This window comes from Ursus americanus, chromosome 11 (assembly GCF_024610735.1).
Source record: "Ursus americanus isolate L20-20 chromosome 11, mUrsAme1.1.p, whole genome shotgun sequence".
Classification (NCBI taxonomy): Eukaryota; Metazoa; Chordata; class Mammalia; order Carnivora; family Ursidae; genus Ursus; species Ursus americanus.
In genome coordinates, this window is record NC_142137.1 from 51,318,615 (window position 1) to 51,338,009 (window position 19,395).

The window sequence follows — 19,395 nt, forward strand, 5'->3', positions numbered from 1 at the left end:
TCCTTCATCCCCTGCCTCCTGCTTGCTCCCTAGCGTCCCGTCTAAGGGGTCCACTTCTTCCTGATTTCCAGCAGCCTAGACTTCAAGCAGGTGGTGCACCTGCGCCATTTACTCTCCCTTATTTGGGTAATGATCACAACCAAGGGGACTGGTGACAATGCCAAGCGCTACAGACAGCCGCGTGACAGTGCGAACTGGGAACAGTTCATTGTGGTTGCCAGTTGGGAGTCATTAGTGACCTTAGACTAGAGAGAATAGCTTTAGTAAAAAAGTGAAGGCAGAAGCCAGATTACAATTAGTAAAATAAATGGTGGATGGTGAGGTATAGCAGTGGCAAGTCTAAAGTGTTCCTTGAAGAAATTTGTTGAGAAAAACAGAAAACAAAAGCTCAAGCAAGCAGCAGGATTGAGGATTGAGGGGAGGGATAGTGACTAAACTAGGGGATTAATCATTGTGGGATAAGAATTTAGGTTTCTTGTCAGAAAAGTAGGAGGCCTAGAACAGAAATAATTTGCATAATTTTTTTTGATTGGTGGGTTGGGAATGGGGGAAAGATTGCAAAAGCTAAATATTGGTTATCTCATTAAGGTTCTTAGAAATTTTCCAGATTTTGTTGATTTTTTGGGGCCATCTATAACAGGTCTGTCCAATAGAACTTTCTGGGAAAATAGAAATGTTTTATGCTATACAAGACAGTAGCCATTAACCACTTATGGCAATTGAACATTTGAAATGAGGCTATTGTGGCTAAAGATCTGAATTTTTAATGTTATTTCATTTCAATTAATTTAAATGTAAATCAAAATATCCATATGGGGCTAGTAGCTAATTATTGTACAAGGCAGATCTATAGAGTTGCTGTTGTCTATGGTAGACATATTTTGGGGTGATTCCTCTCCCACACCGCCTTGGTAGAGAAACTTATCTCATTTACAGTTTTTGGAATGAGCAGTCATAATAATTGGACATACCAGATTGAACTGAAAGTAATAATCAATAGTAATCAATCTAAACTGGGTCAGTTATACTTTTTCAAGAATCTGGAACTGAGATACCTAAAGACTGCATTCATTTGTCTATCTCTAGAGGCATTTGGATTTGCAACTTCTGTACTAAAGCAACCTATAGTGATTGGAGTTGCAGGCATAAATTATAGTGCTAAAGGAGACACTTTGGGGATAGGAGACCTTCCTGAGCACCCCTCAAATCTTGCTGAGTCCCTACCTTGCCTCCGTATCAGATTTTCCTCCACTCATTCGAGGAAAGTGCCCCTACTACAGTTAACATGAATGAAGGAGCCTGAGCAGAGACTAGAACAGACCCTTTACATTCTGTGGGATTGACTAAAAGATGTTAGTAGCTGCAGCCGCTGAAAAGCAGAAGTCTCTTGGAATTCCTTGGAGCAACTGCTGCCACAAGATTTCTCTGGCTGCTGGCTTCACAGGCTTGACAGACCTGTGGTTCTCAACATTGACTGCACATCAGAATTACTTTGGGACCTTAAAAGAGAGATGTCTCAGAGATTATGGTTTAATTAGTTTAGGTAGCACCTGGGCACTACTTCTTAAAGGTTGGCAAGTGATTCTAACGTGTAGTCAGATTAACCACCAGTGTCTTGCTTTGTGGCATTAACTTCTTCCACTCCAGGCCTTTGTAACCCTCAGACAACACCTTGGACGTTTGGCCTAGCAATTGTATTTCTTCCAGTGCCCACCTTGCCCCGCCTAGCACCACTGTGATCACCAGAGCTGCCTGTCTGGCTGCTCTTTGCACATAGCATTAAACCTCTTGTGACAAAGTTCAATGATCTTGAAATTTTAACTCTCAGCTAGCAACACAGACCATTTGGCCCAGGCTTAATAAAGGATAATGTAGCCTCTCCCTTACTGGAGCTACAACAAAGACTCAGGAAAAAGAAAGCAGAAGAACTGAAAGCCAAATGAAACAAATCTACAAAAGAGAAGGGTGAACTATGGATAGGGTGACCAGTTGTCCTAAATTAACTGGGGCTGTCCCAGATTTTACCTTTGATGCTGTCCTTTGATGCATAGACATTTTTAATTTTTACAAAATTCAGGTTATCTATTTTTCCTTTGGTTGCTTGTGCTTTTGGTGTCATATTTAAAAAAATGTTGCCTGATCCAAGGTCATGATGATTTACACCTATGTCTTCTTCTAAGAGATCTATGGTTTCCACTTCTACATTTTAAGTTTTTGCATATTATATGAAATAGGGACCCAATTAATTATTTTCCTTATGGATATCCAGTGTCCCAGCACCATTTGTTGAAAATACCATTCTTTCCCCATTGAATGGGCTTGGCACCCTTATTAAAAAAATCAATTGACCATAAATGAATGAGTTTATTACTGGACTATAAATTCTATTCCATTTTCTACATATCTTAGTACCACTTACTGTCCTTTGTCATAAGTTTTACATTACTTATTATTGCTTTGTAATAAGCTTTGAAATCAGGGTATGTGAGTCCCCCAATTTTGATCTTCTGTTTCTTCTTCTGGCTCTTCTGGATCCCTTTCATTTCTATGAATTTTAGGATCAGTTTGTTTAAAAAAAGTTTGAATTTTGATAGGGATTGCCTTCAATCTGTAGATCATTTGGGGAAATATTGCCATCTTCACAACATTAAGCCTTCCAACCTATTAACACAGGATGGTTTTCCATTTACTTTGATTTAAAATTTTTTTTTCTCTCAACAATATTTTGTACAATTGTACAAGTTTTGTTCTTCTTTCAACTTATTCCTAAGTATTTTACTCTTTTCATGTTATTATAAACAGAATTTATTTCTTGGTTTCATTTTCAGATTATTTATTGCTAGTATATAGAAATACAACTGAATGGGGAATCTGGGTGGCTCAGTTGGGTAAGAATCTGCCTTAGGCTCAGGTCATGATCTCGGGGTCCTGGGATCGAGCCCTGCATCCTAGGGCTCCCTGTTCAGTGGTGAGTCTGCTTGTTCCTCTTCCCCTCCCTCTTGCTCATGCTCTCTATCTCTTTATATCTCAGATAAATAAATAAAATCTTTAAAAAAAAGAAAAAAGAAAAAAGTCTTTAAAAAAAAAAGAAATACAACTGATTTTTATATATTGATATATCCTGCAACCTTGCCGAACTGGCTTATTGTCTCTAATAGCTTTTTTTTGTGAATTCTCTAGCAGACCTTCTTGTCTTGTTCCTGATTGTAGGGGACATGCTTTCAGTTTTTGACAATTAAGTATGATGCTAGCTATGAGTTTTTGTAGATGCCATTATTATTATTAGGTTGAGAAAATTCCCTTCTTTTCCTAGTTTGTTGAAGGTTTTTATTGCAGAAGAGTACTGTGTTTTATCATATATCTTTTTCATCTACTGAGATGATTATGTGGGTTTTCCCCTTTATTCTATTAATGTATTGTATTGCATTGATTATTTTCCATTTGTTGTGCCAATTTTGCATTCCTGGAATAAATCCCACTTGATTATGATATATAATCCTTTTTCATTATTTCTTGAGGGCATGGATTTTACTTTCACTTCTTTGTGTCACCCAAAGCACTCAAAAGTACCATAATTGGATCCAGAATTAATGCCCAAGACATCAGTCATCATTAATAGTACTATCATCTTTAACACACGGTGATGTTGATTTGAACTAGAATGACAGGTCCAACTGAGAAATCTCACTTTACAGAATAAGATAAAACGTGAAGACTCTTAGCCATAGGGGACTTTTAAATTTTTGAATGTTGTTGAATAATCCTTACATTCCTGGAATAGGCCTTGCTGGGTCACGATACTCTATACTTTATATTTTTTAATGCTTTATTAAGAAAGAACATAGTACAAGAAAAAAATAATTGTGTCTATCTTAGTGAATTCTCAAACAAAACATCTGTTTAACCAAGATCAAGAAGCAGAACATTATCACCACCCCCCTAAGGCCCCCATAGTGCCCCATTTTAGTCACCCCACCACCCAGGAAAGATAACCACTACCCTAACCTTTTAACACCCCTGATGAGTTTCGTCTGCTTTTAAAACTTGTTGTAAAAAGAAGAGTAGTCAAGATCATTTCACTCAACACTGTGTTTGTGAGATCCATTTCTATTGTTGCACGTAGATATTGGCTGTGTCTTTTCCTTTGTGGACAATTTTCTGGCTTATGAATATGTCATGATTTATCAACCATTCCAGTGTTATTGGGCATTTGGGTAGCTTTAGTTTAGAAATATTATGAATAGTGCTATTGTGACTATTTCTGTCATATCCTTTGATGAATCTTTGTGCCTTTTCCCTTGGGTATATACTCAGGATAGAATTGCTATCCTCAAGATTTCTTACAAATACTGCTTTCTATTCATTACAATGGAGACAATTATGTTTTTAAAAATGAATACCTCAATTTGTCATGTACCTTTAAATATAATGTAATAATTTTTCTCATTCCAGGACCATGTAATTTCTTAGGTAAAATTATTAGCATATATGTCTTGCTTTATCCTGGAATTATCTATATAGCTTCGTTGACTAATACAGTAGCCACTAGCCATATAAGGCTATTGAGCACCTGAAATGCTCTATAAGTGTAAAACACACTGTAGACTTCAAAGGCTTAGTACAAAACAAAGAATGTATAGTATCTCATTAATAAGTTTTACAGGTGGTAATGATAGTACTTTGGATATACTGCATTAGAACATATTATTAAAATTAATTTCACATTTTTTAATGTGGCTAATAGGAAATTTTAAATTACATATGTGGCTCATTATTACATTTCTATTGGACAGGGCTGGTCTATATTTTGCAATTAAATAAATGGATAAAGATTGTCTTAACATTTCATATGTACCTTACTGAAAGTTCTTCTTGACAAAGATCATGCTGTAGGCTACTTTGTACTTTCCAATACTGACACACTGTTGCTGGCATAGTCTTGATATTTAATAAATACTTCTTAACTGTTTAATAAACTTTACTTTTTGCTTTTTAAGTTACAATTTTTTGCTTTTTTTTTTTTAAGATTTTATGTATTTATTTGCCGGAGGGGGAAGGAGAGAGAACACAAGCCGGGGGAGTGGCAGGCAGAGGGAGAAGCAGGCTCCTTGCTGAGCAAGAAGTCCGATGTGGGACTCGATTCCAGGTACCTGCGATCATGACCTGAGCCAGAGGCAGACGCTCAATGGACTGAGCCACCCAGGCATCCTTTTTCTTTTTTTTTTTTTTCTGCTTTTTAAGTTAAAAATTCCACATTGTTTAGCTACATGATGATAACATTCCTAAGAGAAGAAGAAAAGATGGCAAAAGTCTGCGTAGAAACTGAAAGAGTAGGAATTGGGTATGAAAAATATTATTTGACAAAAATTTTTAATATTTTTCATCAAAAAAACTTTCTCAAATTGTAATTATAGATTCACATGAAGTTTATGTTATGCTTAGTGTAGCATGTGTATAAACAAAGTATTTTCAAAGACTGAATCCATTTTTATAAGAATAGGGACTTTTCCTTGTTTAGGTGAAATGTGTTTTTCCCCCCATTGGTAGAGTATTGTGCAACACTGATTACTTAGTCATAACAGGGGTAGCACACTACATATTAATTACTCATATCACTGGATATTATCCAAATGAGGAACTGTGATCTCTGCCACAGGACAAAAAGCCAGGCCCTGCTTGGAGGATTGCTAAACATGTTAATTTCTTGAATTATAATTTTGCAGTATGTAGACTTTGAAAGATAGAAAGTGTTAACTTCTCAGCTTTGTTTTAGTGAGAAAAAGGCCACAAAGGATCTCAGAGTCACTTTATACTTCATCTGGCATGGGAAACCTAGGCTGAACCAGAGTCTTTTGGTGGAAGGGAACAGAGACTCATTCAAAGTGGTGCCCAGAGTGGTAGGTACTTACTATAAAAGGGTAACTAGAATACAGTGTGGCGAGTGGCTGGATCCAGTGCAGCCTGGGGGACCTGGATAATCAGATCTCCCTGGGGAGCAGGTGTTTGTTGCTCTTACTCCATCACCAGGTCTCAGCTTCTCTTAGAGTTTGCTTCTACCATTTCTGCCCCCACCCACCTTCTACTTCATCCCGGGCGGGGGGAGGGGTCTGCTTACTCCAGTGTTTTGCTTTCTGGAGGCCCATTTTCTCTGCTCCAGCCTCAAGCCTTCTCTCAGCTTAAGCTTTTCTATGGAATAGCTCCTTCTTTGCTCTCCCCTTTCAGTTTCCAAGGGACAATCTGATTGGCTTAATTATCAGAGTCCCTGTTTGGTGGGGATCGTTTGTTCCAGGTCACCTTCTAGGATGATGGCCAGTTTATGGATTGTGTGCTCTTGGGTCACATGATCACCCTTAATCTAATCCGCTATTTCGGGGGTGGCGGTGGTGGTGCTTTTTTGGGTTATTTGTGCAACCTTTGCCTTAGGAATAGTTTGGGTAGTTTCAGCAGAGCCTCAGTTTCCCTTTTTAAGGGATTCTGAGTATAGCAAGCATTTCCTGTCTTTCTTTGGCGCGCGAGTAAAACACACTGAGTGACTAAAATAAAGGGAGTATAAATAGATCGATTGACTATGCAGTTAAATGTAGGAAATAATGAATGAAGAAGAGACGAATATTCACTCAGGATCAAGAACTAGCATTATCTGAGTAAAATTTCTTTGCAATACAAGTTGGTTTTTAAAGATGCTTCCCCCGTCCCCCCAAATCAGACTCTAATGCCGTCACGTTCGTAGTTTTCCGGAGACCCCTGCTCCTAGCACACAAAACCAATGTCACGTTCCTTCTAGACCGCAGCAGTCATCACACTGGGGACGCTTCATCTCTTACGCTGGGAGAGAGATCCTGGCAGGAAATCTATACCCAGGATCAGATGCGGGGGTTGGGGATCATCGGCACCAAATGGCGCAGGGCAAAGGTGGCAGTAATCGAAGTTCGAGTCCGTATTCCTAGAAGCCTTGGGCGCCCTGCCACCTGTCTGGAGTCGGCCCCCTTCCCGGGCGTCTCCTCTGCGGAGTTTCCTCCCCATAGGCTTGTCCCCGGGAGCGTGGGCGGCCCCTTTCTCGAGCGCTTAAACTCTTACCTCCCACCCCCCTCCTCCACACCCGCCTTTCTCTTCTGCCTCAGTCACTTCCTTCCTCAGCCTCTTCCTCCTCGGTGTGTTGAAGAAGATAACCAGGTCCGGACCAACGTTGCACCAGCTTTTCCTCGGAAAAGAAAAAAAGGCGGATCGGTGAGTGGGTCTCCCGGGAAGGTGACAGGCAGGTATAAAGGATGGACGGGGGTGTCCGGCGGAGGCCAGGCGGACGGGCGGTCGGGGGCGGCGGGTGGGGAGCTGGGACCGGGAGGAGCCGAGGCGCGTGGAGGCTGTAACTGGAATTGGGCCGAGACCCGGCGAGGGGGACCGGTGGGCGCGCCCCCACGCCCCCGCTTCTCCCGCCGACTTCCGCATCGGCTCACGTGACACAGTGCCGGCCCGGGGCGACCGGGAAGCCGGCGGCCCGGCGGAGCTTTCCTCCGCGGTGCGGCTCGTGCGCTTTGCACTTGCAGGTGGCGCGGGAGCGCGTTCTGCGGAGCGGGGCCGGCAAGAGCTGGGCACTAGGGGAGAGGCTCCCCCGAGGACTGCAGTGGCCCCCGCGTAGCGGACTCTGCGGTGCCGGCGGTGGGGTGCGGCTCCCTACGCTCCAGACCGTGGGGGCGGAGGGTGGGGGTGGTGAGAGACACTAGGGGCTCGGGGAGCCCCGGGCGGGGTCCGTTTCCGTCGCCAGACTGGGGCTCTGGCTTTCGCGGCTCGCCGGGGCGCACCGGCTACCGGGGAGCGCGGGCGGGCGGCGCTGGCGCGGGACTGGCGGAGACAAAGGCTTCCGGGACGCGGCCCTGCCCTTGGGGGCTGCCCTGCAGTCGCCGTGCCGCCCCGGCCCCCAGAGTCCCGCGCTCCCCAACCCTGCACCCTCCCCGACCCCCTTGCGGGCCAGCTCCCAAACTTGGAGCAGGGATGACCAAATATGGTGCGTGTGCGCGTCCGCGGGCTGGCAGGAAGGAACCCAAGTCATCCCTTGACCCCCACCAGCTGCTAGTCCGGGATTGCGAGGGACCATTGAGAAACGTGGCGGGTTCCAGGGTGTGGATGTAGCGCTGGCTGCCGATTCCCAGACGCCCCCACTCCAGCACGCTTTATTCCTCGAACCTTAGAAAATCTTCACGTATTGCCTCTAAACTTAAACAAAACAAAACAGAAACTATAAACAGGCCTTTAAATACATTCTTAAGTGTATATTAATGGTGGAGCATTTCGGCATATGGCCCGATCCTCCGACATTCCGCTTTCTTTGTGATTCCCACGCACAATGCCTAATTAGATTCTGACACAGTTAGAAGACCCGACTAGCATCTGCTACCGCCTTGTCTTGAGCTTGCACTGAAAATCTCTTTCTCCCCCTTAGACTTGCTCTGCTGATGGCCTCTCTTCATTGTTCTTGATCTTGCTGCTTACTCCAGTCCCAGCCTTCTGTCATAAAATGTCATGGGGCTCAAGGATTGTGTAACAGCAATGAATATTCCCCTGCTTTGTCCCCGCTAAATAATAAAATAAATAAATAACTCATGCCAAATTATGTGTGCTAGCAATAGCTCCTAAGCCTGTTGTTTTCCTACTTGCAGGGAGCCTTTCTTGCTTTGCAAGTGTTCTGCCTTAGTATGTACTCAGCATGTAATATTCCATACAAACACGACTCACTATTGTATTTAACACACTTTGCATAATGACCGGGAAGAAGATGAAGAAGAGGAAAAGAAAAAATAGAATGATGTTGTAGAAACAGCATTTAATTGTGGGGAGTCCCTCTGAGCCAGTTTCATCATCCATAAGATGGGTTTTCTAAAAGATTTTATTTTAAAGATTTTACTTATTTATTTGACAGAGAGAGAGAGAGCACAAGTCGGGGGAGCAGCAGAGGGAGAGGGAGAAGAAGACTCCCACTGAGCAGGGAGCCTAATGCGGGGCTTGGTGCCAGGACCCTGGGATCATGGCTTGAGCAGAAGGCAGATGCTTAACTGACTGAGCCACCCAGGCACCCCTTTTTAAAAAGATGTTTGTTTATACATTTGAGGGAAAGAGAGAGACCCCACAGGCAGGGGTGGGGGCACAGAGGTGGGGGAGCTGAGGGAGAAGCAGACTCCCCTCTGAGCCACTGAGCAGGGAGCACGATGTGGGGCTCCATCCCAGGACTCTGGGATCATGACCCAAGCTGAAGGCAGATGCTTAACCAACTGAGCCACCTGGCATCCCTATAAAATGGTTTAAATAATACATACGTTACAAGGTTTCTTAGGATGATATGGATTAACAAAAATAAGGAATCTCGTGTGTAATTAGTTATAAAGAAATGCTGGTTGCCTTCCTTTCTTTAAATTGGATCTGCATACGGTCTGCTTAATATTACACAGGTGTTCACACTACTTAATAGTGGGATTTCCTCTTTGAGTCTCATTATTAAAGGAGAGCTAGGTCTGAAGTGTGCTGCTGATTGTACGGGGGGCAGTGTTAAACAGATAAATGTTCAGAGTGGGAGGAAATCAGAACACCTGAGAACTGGAGAGGACTATAATCCCCTTGGACATTTCATTCTCCCTTCTGTTTAGGCTGATTTCCTCACTAACCCTCACAGATCCATACTACTTGCATCACTGTTGTCAACTTATTGTAACAGCGTGTTACAGTGCTGTTAGAAAACGTAACAGCATCACAATCAAAGTAACAGGTGCAAACTTTATTCATTGTTAGACAGTTTTGATTGTTAGGAAATTTTTTTTCTTATATGGCTCCCACATTTGCTTATTACATCTCTCCGTCCTACCCAGTGAAGCAGCATGAAACAACACCATCACATAAATACATAAAAGAAGCTTTAATTTGGAGAAATGATTTCAGGTCGTCTCTAGATTGACTTTATGGGTCAAGATTCTTTAGAGTACAAGTGACAGAAACTCTCAATCAAACCAGCACAAGCAAAACCAGGAAAGACTAGTTCATGAAACTGGAAAGTCCGGGGTCGTATACAGGCTCAGTCATTGTAAACTGGCTGGGCTTTTCTTAGTGTTAACTTTATTCGTGAAAGGCTCTTTTCACATAGTCCCAGTTTACATTAGGGGCTCTAACCTTACATCTTAGAACCTAGTAGGAGAGTGTTGTTTTACTGATCTGGCAAAATCTCTGGGCTGAACCTCATTGTTTAGGATGAGATCACTGACCTTATGCCCCAAATCAATTATTCTGGCTCTGACCCTCTCCTGGAACTTAGGGTGAGGCTCTACGGAAGTTTGTGGGTTTAGAACAAGGAAGGAAAGATTGGACCCAAACAAAAATGAGACTGCTCGAGCCGGAATGGGGAATGGGCACTAGGTAGGTAAAAATGACAGCTGTCCACCACACTAACATCTACAGGGGTTTTTTCTACCATTATTTTCATGGTGTATCTTTCTGTTGTGTCTTCTGATTATATTTTTAACTTTTTAGCATCTTTCAAATTAAATTGAATATAATGTTATAGATACAATTTCACCAACACAAAGTTCTCAATATTTGGAAACTACAATTTTTGATACTGAATTTTATGCAATGCATTAACTCAAGATGTTGCATTTTATTGCAATAAACACTTTTTGGGGGGGTGCAAAAAAGATGGTTTTATTGAAGCATGGGGACAGGACCTGTAGGCAGAAAGAGCTGCTGCTGCAATAAACACTTCTTAAATTATAATATTCACATGAATAATGTAGCAGATAGTAGTGGTGCTTTTAATTATGTGCTGATAGAAAAGCTGGGGTACCAATCAATATCACTTAAATGTAGATATCATTCTTGTTTTTCAAAGTTACCAGGAATTGGTTACAATCTGTCTGGATACAATTGTTTCTTCCAAATCATCACTCCAAAGTAAGCCATTCATACAACCCCACTTTTTTCGTCCCTTATTTGATTGGAGAACAGACAGAATTGATGCGTATTCTGCCAGTCGCTAATACTTTCTGACTCTCGTGTTCTGTTTTCACTGAGTTACTGCCTTCTTAAGGAAACACTCTTTACTGCCTTTACTTCTTTGACCCTGCATGGTTGGATTCCCTCCTCCATATTCACCTGCTCTTTCCCAATGTCTTGCTCTCCCCTCCCTTTCTGTAGCTGTTTGCCATGCCCCTTTACCTCCCTTTTCTGTCTCTGCACACTCTTGTTCCAATTCAGCAACTAGGGTGACAATATCCAAAGGTGTCGTTCCATCCCCCTTCATGCCCTTGTCTGTTCAGTTCAAAACCAGGATTTATTGAGCCTGTACTCTTGGTGCCAGGTGTCACCCAGCAGTGAACATTACAGTCGAATTCCTGCATTAAGGGTCTTTACCATCTTATGGTGAAAGCCGAGAAACTGGTAGTCCCAGCCAAGTGAAATGGAGAGGGTGCACAATGCTTTGGGGGAGGGCTGCTCCACCAGGCTTGCAGGGAAGGCTTCCTGGAGGAAGTAATTTCTAAGGTGAGACTGGATGTGCGGGAGTTAGGCTGGAGGTGAGAGAGCCAGGGGCGTTTGAAGAATTCAAAGAAGCTCCATGTAGCTGCAGCCCAGAGTTCAAGGGGGCAGGGTGGAGGAGGCTGTGATGTTGTGTGCAACCCAGGCTGGAGAAGACCTAGTGAACCAAGGTCGGTCTCACAGCTCCTGTTAGTCATGGACTCTTCCTTATCTGAGATGAATGGTCCTTGCCACCAGCTCCCCATTGCAGTCGGGCTGTACTGGGCACTGCCCAGGGAAGGACATGGCGCCCTCCCTGCATGTGACCCACAGGCATCATCGCGCTAACCTGACAGTATTACAATTGCCCTGTACTGATCTGCTCTCCCCACTAGACCGCAGGCTCTGGGAGGGTTGGGAGCGTGTTCCTTTGTCTTGTTACTCCAGCGTCTAGCTCAGGGCTTGCCTCGGATGGGCTGTGCTTTTTCTCCTTTGCTTCTGTGCTTTTGCATGCACTCTTCCCCACTCACAGAGCACCCTTTGCCAACTGTCTACCTGGTCCACATCTCTCCAGTGACCTCTACGAAGTCTTCTGTGGCTTCCTCCTTTATGCTTCCATAATGCCTTGGATCTATCACTCAAAGAATGTTGTCACATTGCTGTTTTTCACTCCAGGGCTTTTTCTGCTTCTGGACAGTGAGTTCCCTGAGGACAGGTCCTGTGTCACTCACCTTCGTGTGTTTGGTGCAGAGCAGAGCACCATGAGGATGGGTTTAGAGTATAATCGTGGCTGCTGCATTCTCCCCCATATTCCTATGTAGAATAAGAGTGGGTCAGCACAAAGGGGCAGGGATAAAGACCGAGGGGAAATGGAGGGACTCCGGTGTCATGTACATCACACAAGTAGTTTTAGGAAGAGGGATGTGGCAAATTAACAATGACAAATGAAACAGAGAAAAAAAAAAAAGAAATGGGCCTTGGATTTGGCAAGATGTGCTTAATGGGATATAGAAATTGTAATAATATAGGCATTTTTTTCTCCCTCAGGCAGCAATGAATGTGGACCATGAAATTAACCTCTTAGTGGAGGAAATTCATCGTCTGGGTTCAAAAAGTAAGTATTCTAACACAACCACAGTATTCTGAGTTTACCTCACAGCAGGTAGGGCCTCCTTTTTGGTGGAAGCCTATGAAGGGGGTCACCCAGGACTTCAGGACATAGTTATGGCAGCTCTGCCCTCAGTCCTGGAGTGACTTCTGGGGGCAAGGCCTTTGGGGTATTGTGATTCCGAGGCAAGGAATGGTTGAGATATTCCATCATCCCTTCAATGGAAGGAAAATTTCTGTGCTTCTTTAATCTGGCTGCATTGAAATCTGGTGATTGAATCATGCGCAAATTTTTATTTGTCACACTATTAAAATTCATTTTTTCTGCTTTATCTTACCATTTTATAAACTTTCAAATGAGTAGGGACTTAGATTAAAATTATACTAAATTGTCTTTATTTTCTCCAAATTCTTGAGTTTTGCATAATCAGGTATTTATGTACATGTAACTAAAATAAACCATATCCTTTGCATAGTTTTTTTTTCTTAAGATTTATTTTATTTTTTAAGGCTTTATTTATTTATTTGACAGAGAGAGAGAGAGAGAGCACAAGTAGGCAGAGTGGCAGGGAGAGGGAGAGGGAGAAGCAGGCTCCCCGCTGAGCAGAGAGCCCCATGTGGGACTCGATCCCAGGACCCTGGGATCATGACCTGAGCCGAAGGCAGACGCTTAACTGACTGAGCCACCCAGGTGCCCCTTATTTATTTTAGAGAGAGGGGAAGAGAGAGAGAGAGTGCACAAGCTGGGGGAGGGGCAGAGGGAGAAGAAGAGGGAAAGCATCTTAAGCAGACTCCCTGCTGAGCATGGAGCTGGACTCCGGACTTGAGCCCATGACCCTGAGATCATGACCTGAACCGAAATCAAGAGTTGGACACTTAACTGAGTGAGCCACACAGGCGCCCCATGTGTTTTTTTTAAACCAGCTTTTTCTTCAGCAGCATATAAGCAGCTACCGTGAAATTAGTGCCATGTGAAATTGGTAGTATTGGTGTCCTTTTCCAAGTTGTAATGAAAGTAACCATGATGTTTGTAGCTGTAGGTGTTTGTACATCTCTGATAAGACATACAGGAGTTCAGGAACATTCTGAAAATTGTAAGAGCAATAGACATGTTCAGCAACAACTAGGATAATGGAACTCAAAGTTTTAAAGTTACATCATATAAAAAAATTAAATAAAATTACATCACGGTAAGTGAAAAACAGCTTTAAAAAGTTCCTCTTAAGAGTTGTTTTGTCATTATAGCTTGAATTTTCTTACTTATAACTCAGTCTGCTTTTGAATTACAAATCACTTGAGATAAGACATACCTGGAAAATTCCATTGAGCCATTAGTATCAGATGTCCCCTGTACTAGTTCTCCATGGCTGTTGTGAATCTTTTCTTTTTATTTTTTTTAAGATTTTATTTATTTACTTGAGAGAAAGAGAGAGAGCATGAGCACAAGCAGGGAGAGGCAGAAGGAGAAGGAGAGGGAGAAGCAGACTCCCCACTGAGCAGAGAGCCTGAGGCGGCACTCGATCCCAGGACCCTGGGATCATGACCTGAGCCAGAGGCAGACGCCCAACCAACTGAGCCACCCAGGGGCCCTGTGAATCTTATTTTCAGTAGTGAAAGAAACTTGTGTTCCTCATTTCTACCTTTCCAGTTTCTTTGGAGCTCTGTGAGGTCATGTTGCTCTTGGGAGTAATACTATTTTTTAGATTGTTAAAAATATTAAGGATGTATTTCGAATGATTTGTAGGATTTTCTTCTCTCTTAGATCTGTCTCCATTTTAGCCTAGTGTTTATTGACCAGATTCAATTACATTTAAAATTCTGACCTTCACCCTAGAACAGTTATTATTCTACTAGGGCAAACTGAACATGAACTTCAAAATTAGCAGCTTTACAACCTAGAAGACCACCTAGTAATTATCATAATTTCTGTAAGGATGAAACGTTTTGAACTTTGCACCTTCCCCAAGCCTCTTGATTTACCTGTTCCTGGAAATAAATGACTTCTTGAGCTGGAAAGCATCTATGGAGATAGGTTATCTATGGACAGGTTATGGTTAATGATATAAGTTGTGTCTGGGATAATTTTGACTAAATTATGATTTAGATGAATCATTTTTAGATTAATCTAAATATGATATAGTAGGTGAAGTTGGAAATTGATGAATTTAGTTTGTATCTACTTCTTTTATTCTTTTTCCAAATTTTTACTGAAATTCTAGTTAGTTAATCTATTTATCTGTTTCTTTTAAAATGAAATTCTTCAAAGTCTTTCATTTTTCATCCAGTGGGAAAAAATTAAGGGGATAAAGATTATTTGGAGATTTAAATTCTTTCATTCAACAAATATTTCTTGAGTGCCGTCTTTGTGCTCAATTGCTGGATGTGTGAAAATAAACAAAATTCCATCTCAGCCCCTGTGGGCCTCTTTAGGTAGTGGGAAGACAGGCAAATGAGCTGGAAGCGTGTAGCCGGAAGTGGTTAGGAGCGTGGGCTCTGGAGTCGGGCTCTTTAGGAATGAATCCCAGCTCCCCTACCACTTACTGTGTGACCTTGGGCACATTACTACCCATTTTTATGCCTTGGTTTCCTTATTTAGAAAATAATACTCCATTTCAATAATTCAAAGACACTTTTTACTGCAAACTTTAACATTTCTAAAATAAGAATGCATCTTATAATCCATGTTGTGCTATAGTTAAATCGGCAGCTTAATTGGAACATAAAATAATGGTGCTTCTTGCAATGAATTGTGCCTCACTTTCCATGAAATAAGGATTAAGGGAGTTTTAATTACTATAAAATGCATTTAACAGTTCTAGGAGCATAGCAAGGACTAAATAGTTATTAGCTATTATTACTATCATTGATGGTGAGTGCTTTGATATATACTTACTTTTATAAGAAGTTATTAACTCGACTGAGGGAATCACAGAGCGCTTCTTGGAAAAGGTGACATTTGAGCCCAGTCTTGAAGAAAAAGAATTAGCCAGAGAAAGCGCTCTGGGATGCTGGGCGGATGGCTCAACATGGGCTCAACATGGGCAAAACTGCCAGGGGAGGGTCTCTCATGTCACCTTGGGTAACAGCAAGTCATCGATTTTGCCTGGATCAAAAAGTGCCTAGAACGATATGGTAGGAGATGAGGTGGGAGAGGAGTGCAAGGGCCAGAGGATGAAGGGTCTTATCTGGAACACCAAGGGCATCACTATTTGAAGGTGGTAGGGAGCCACTGAAAGATTAGAGTAGAAGAGTATCAATCAGGGGTGCCTGGCTGGCTTAGTCTGTGGAGTGTGTGACGCTTGATCTCATGGTCATGGGTTCAAGCCCCACCTTGGGGGTAGAGTTTATTAAAAAAAAAAAAAAGAGTATCAAACAGATTTGCACCTTAAAGGTTTCTTTCACATATTTTATTCCACACCAATATGGAGGATGTATTGGGGACAAAAATGCAGAAAGGGAGGCTGGCAAGGAGTCTTACAGTTGTCTGCATAAGAATCAATTATGGCCTGAACCAAGAAATGATTTGTCCATGGAGAAGAGGCTAGAGCAACAGAAGATACAAAGGAAATGGAATCACTTATGAGATTGAGGAGTGAGTGGGCAGAACTCCCAGATTATATCCAGGTTTCTGCCTTTTGTGCCTTTAAAAGATGTAACCTGGGGACGCCTGGGTGGCTCAGCTGGTTGAGCATCCAACTCATGGTTTCGGCTCAGGTCATGATCTCATGGGGCGTGGGATCAGGCGCCATGTTAGGCTTCGCACTCAGCGGGGAGTCTCCTGGAAGATTCTCTCCCTCTGCCCCTCCCCCCACTCTCTGTCTCTCAAATTAAAATAAATCTTTTTTAAAAAAATGAAAACCTCCATGTTACACTCTTTAAGAGCCAGGACTGGTACTGCCTCCTTCAGGAAGTCTTCCCTTTCTATTCTAGCCCAGAGTCATCTCACCCTTCTCCAAACTGTAAGATGTCCTGTCTTGGCTACTTACTGGACATCAGTCTCATACTGCTTTGTCCTGTTGCTTCACTTATTATGTGTATATTTCTTATTTCCTCGTGGGAACAGAAGCCATTTCTCTGAAAGCTAGAAAGTGATTCTATACTTCTTCTACTTGCCTCCAGTGCCCAGCACAGTGCTGCATTCACAGTGGGAATATACTAAGTCGCAGGTTAGAAGTTCTAGGAGGGGAGCATGGGAACTCGAGAACCCTTGGCCAAGGAATAGTCCCCCTCACTGTGATGGCCATGTCCTTGACAGCAGGCACAGCTGTTGGAGGGGAGAATGTGGAGCAGTGCTGAAGGAAGGGAGTCAGAAGCTTAGCCAGGGAGATCAAAGGAATCAACCAACAACGGGGAGGTGTTTCGTATTATTCTTATCTACAAGTTTTCAGTTGAGTGAGTTTTAATCAAAGATGCACCTTTTGTTTGTCTTATTTTTTTAAAAAAAGACTTAATTTTTTAATATTTATTATTTATTTTTAAAGATTTTATTTATTTATTTGACAGAGATAGAGACAGCCAGTGAGAGAGGGAACACAAGCAGGGGGAGCGGGAGAGGAAGAAGCAGGCTCCCAGCAGAGCAGGGAGCCCGATGCAGGGCTGGATCCCGGGACCCTGGGGTCAGGCCCTGAGCCGAAGGTAGACGCTTAACTACTGAGCCAACCAGGTGCCCCAAGACTTAATTTTTTTAGAGCAGTTTTAGGATACAATAAAATTGAGAGGAAGTACAGAGATTTCCTGTATACCTGCTACCCCCACACACGCGTAGCCTCCCCCATTATCAGCGCCTCCCAGCAGACTTGCACATTTGTTACGGCTGATCATCTACATGGACACATCATCAACCACAGTTCATAGTTCATGCTTCACCCTTGCCATTGTACATTCTGTGGGTTTGGATAAATGTTTAATGACATGTACCCATCATTATAGTATCCTACAGAGTCTATTCACTGCTCTAAAAATCCTCCGTGCTCTGCCTGTTCATCTCTCCCCTCCCCCAATCCCTAAAACCTACTGATCTTTTTATTTAGTTTTATCTTTTTCCATAGTTTTGCCTTTTCCAGAATGTCCTATAGTTGGGATCATACAGCACGTTGCCTTTTCAGATTGCCTTCTTTCTCTTAGTAATACATATTTAAGGTTCTACCATGTCTTATCGTGGCTTGATGGTTCATTTCTTTTTAGGGTTTACCTTAATTTTTAACATCTATATTAAAAACTGGTCTCCAAACTGGATAATCTAGGGATCTGGTAAATACAGATTTCATTTTTAAGGTCACCAGTCCCTCCCTGGGGCTCTGAGTGTGTTTAGAACACATTTCGAGAAACACTGCTTCTGACCCAAACTTTCTCTTATATTTGTTATTTTTTATTGATTCGACAACACCACAATTAGAAAATAAAAATGTAGGGGTGCCTGGGTGGCTCAGTGGGTTAAGTGTCCGACTCTTGATTTCAGCTCAGGTCATGGTCTCAGGGTCCTGGGATTGAGCCCCGCTTCTTTCTGCTCTGCACTCAGCGGGGGTTCTGCTGAAGGATTCTCCCTCCTTCTCCCTCTGCCCCTCCCCCGACTCATGTGGGCACGCAGCATGCACACTCTCTCTCTCTCACTCAAATTGATAAATAAGTCTTTAAAAAAAAAAAAATCAAAATGTAGACAGAGGGGAATTGGTCCAGAGTAGTGACACTGTAACACATTCACTGTTTTTAAGTGGGTTTTGGTTTGCCTCTAGTCTTTGTCCAGATGCTCCTAAGGCTGGGAGGTGTACAACACATTGTGTTAATTTCATCACTTTGGGTCTGGCAAGAGATGACATTGCATTTATGAGTGTAAACTATTAAATTGTCGTCTTGGTTAACCTATAGTTAGATGTTTTTTAAAGATTACGTAAATCTGCCGTATGTGGGGGCGAGAAACAGACTTTGCATTGGCTAACATTGTATTTTCTCAAATTAGATGCTGATGGGAAGTTGAGCGTGAAATTTGGGGTCCTCTTCCGAGATGACAAATGTGCCAACCTCTTTGAAGCATTGGTAGGAACTCTCAAGGCTGCGAAACGAAGGAAGATTGTTACGTACCCAGGAGAGCTCCTTTTACAGGGTGTTCACGATGATGTGGACATTATATTGCTGCAGGATTAATGTGGTTTGCATATCTTTGTTTACTGTTATTTTTTGTTTCTGGTAAACTGGAATATTAAGTCAAAGGACAAACATGAGCATACTTGATGTATTTTTATAGAACTTTATAAACAAAAGGAGACTCTTATTTTAAAAGTCTGTCCTCTTTTATACCTTGAAAGAAAATTTATGTATTAAACTGTAAAAGAAACAAAACCTATTATTTTTTTCTCAGGAATCTGATTGGGAAAATGTAGGTTGAGGCTTTTTTGGTGGTGAGGCTTTTTTGGTGAGGCAAGGGTGTTTCATAAATCATTCTTAGACAATTTCTACAGATATTTGACATTCCATAAAAGCAAGAGGCAAAGCTGAAGACCAGCTCCCACAAGGAATATTGTAATGTTTATGTAATAAAAACATGTAACCATGTTAAAGTTGTCTTATTGCCTTATTTTGTCACTTAAGATTTATGTGCCTCTCAGAAGTTTTTGCATCAAGATTAGATAACTGCAATAAAAATTATCAAAATTTGAAGAAAAATTCCCTTAACACTACAGAATTTAAAAGTAGGGATGTGTTACGATTAGGCCCTATAAAAAATATTTGGTGTCTGTTACGTGCTTACCACTGAGTTAGGGGATGTGCCAAAAGAAACATAACCTAAACATTTCACTATCT

The 19,395-nt window shown here is 42.2% G+C and overlaps 1 protein-coding gene across 1 annotated transcript; it reads left to right on the plus strand.

The window, feature by feature from the left end:
* The first annotated feature begins 7,064 nt into the window (after positions 1-7,064).
* ABRACL (ABRA C-terminal like) lies at positions 7,065-19,151 on the plus strand. The gene is made up of 3 exons (XM_045814747.2): positions 7,065-7,227; positions 12,538-12,604; positions 18,554-19,151. Exons 2-3 carry the CDS (start codon positions 12,544-12,546, stop codon positions 18,736-18,738), a joined length of 246 nt encoding a protein of 81 aa, XP_045670703.1. The 5' UTR covers positions 7,065-7,227; positions 12,538-12,543; the 3' UTR covers positions 18,739-19,151.
* The last annotated feature ends 244 nt before the right edge of the window (positions 19,152-19,395 follow it).

Excerpts from the sequence above, each read along its gene's own strand:
- ABRACL (XM_045814747.2), top strand. The coding sequence starts at position 12,544 with ATGAATGTGGACCATGAAATTAACCTCTTAGTGGAGGAAATTCATCGT. Across the intron at positions 12,605-18,553 it reads TCATCGTCTGGGTTCAAAAA|ATGCTGATGGGAAGTTGAGC; the intron begins GTAAGTATTCTA and ends TTCTCAAATTAG.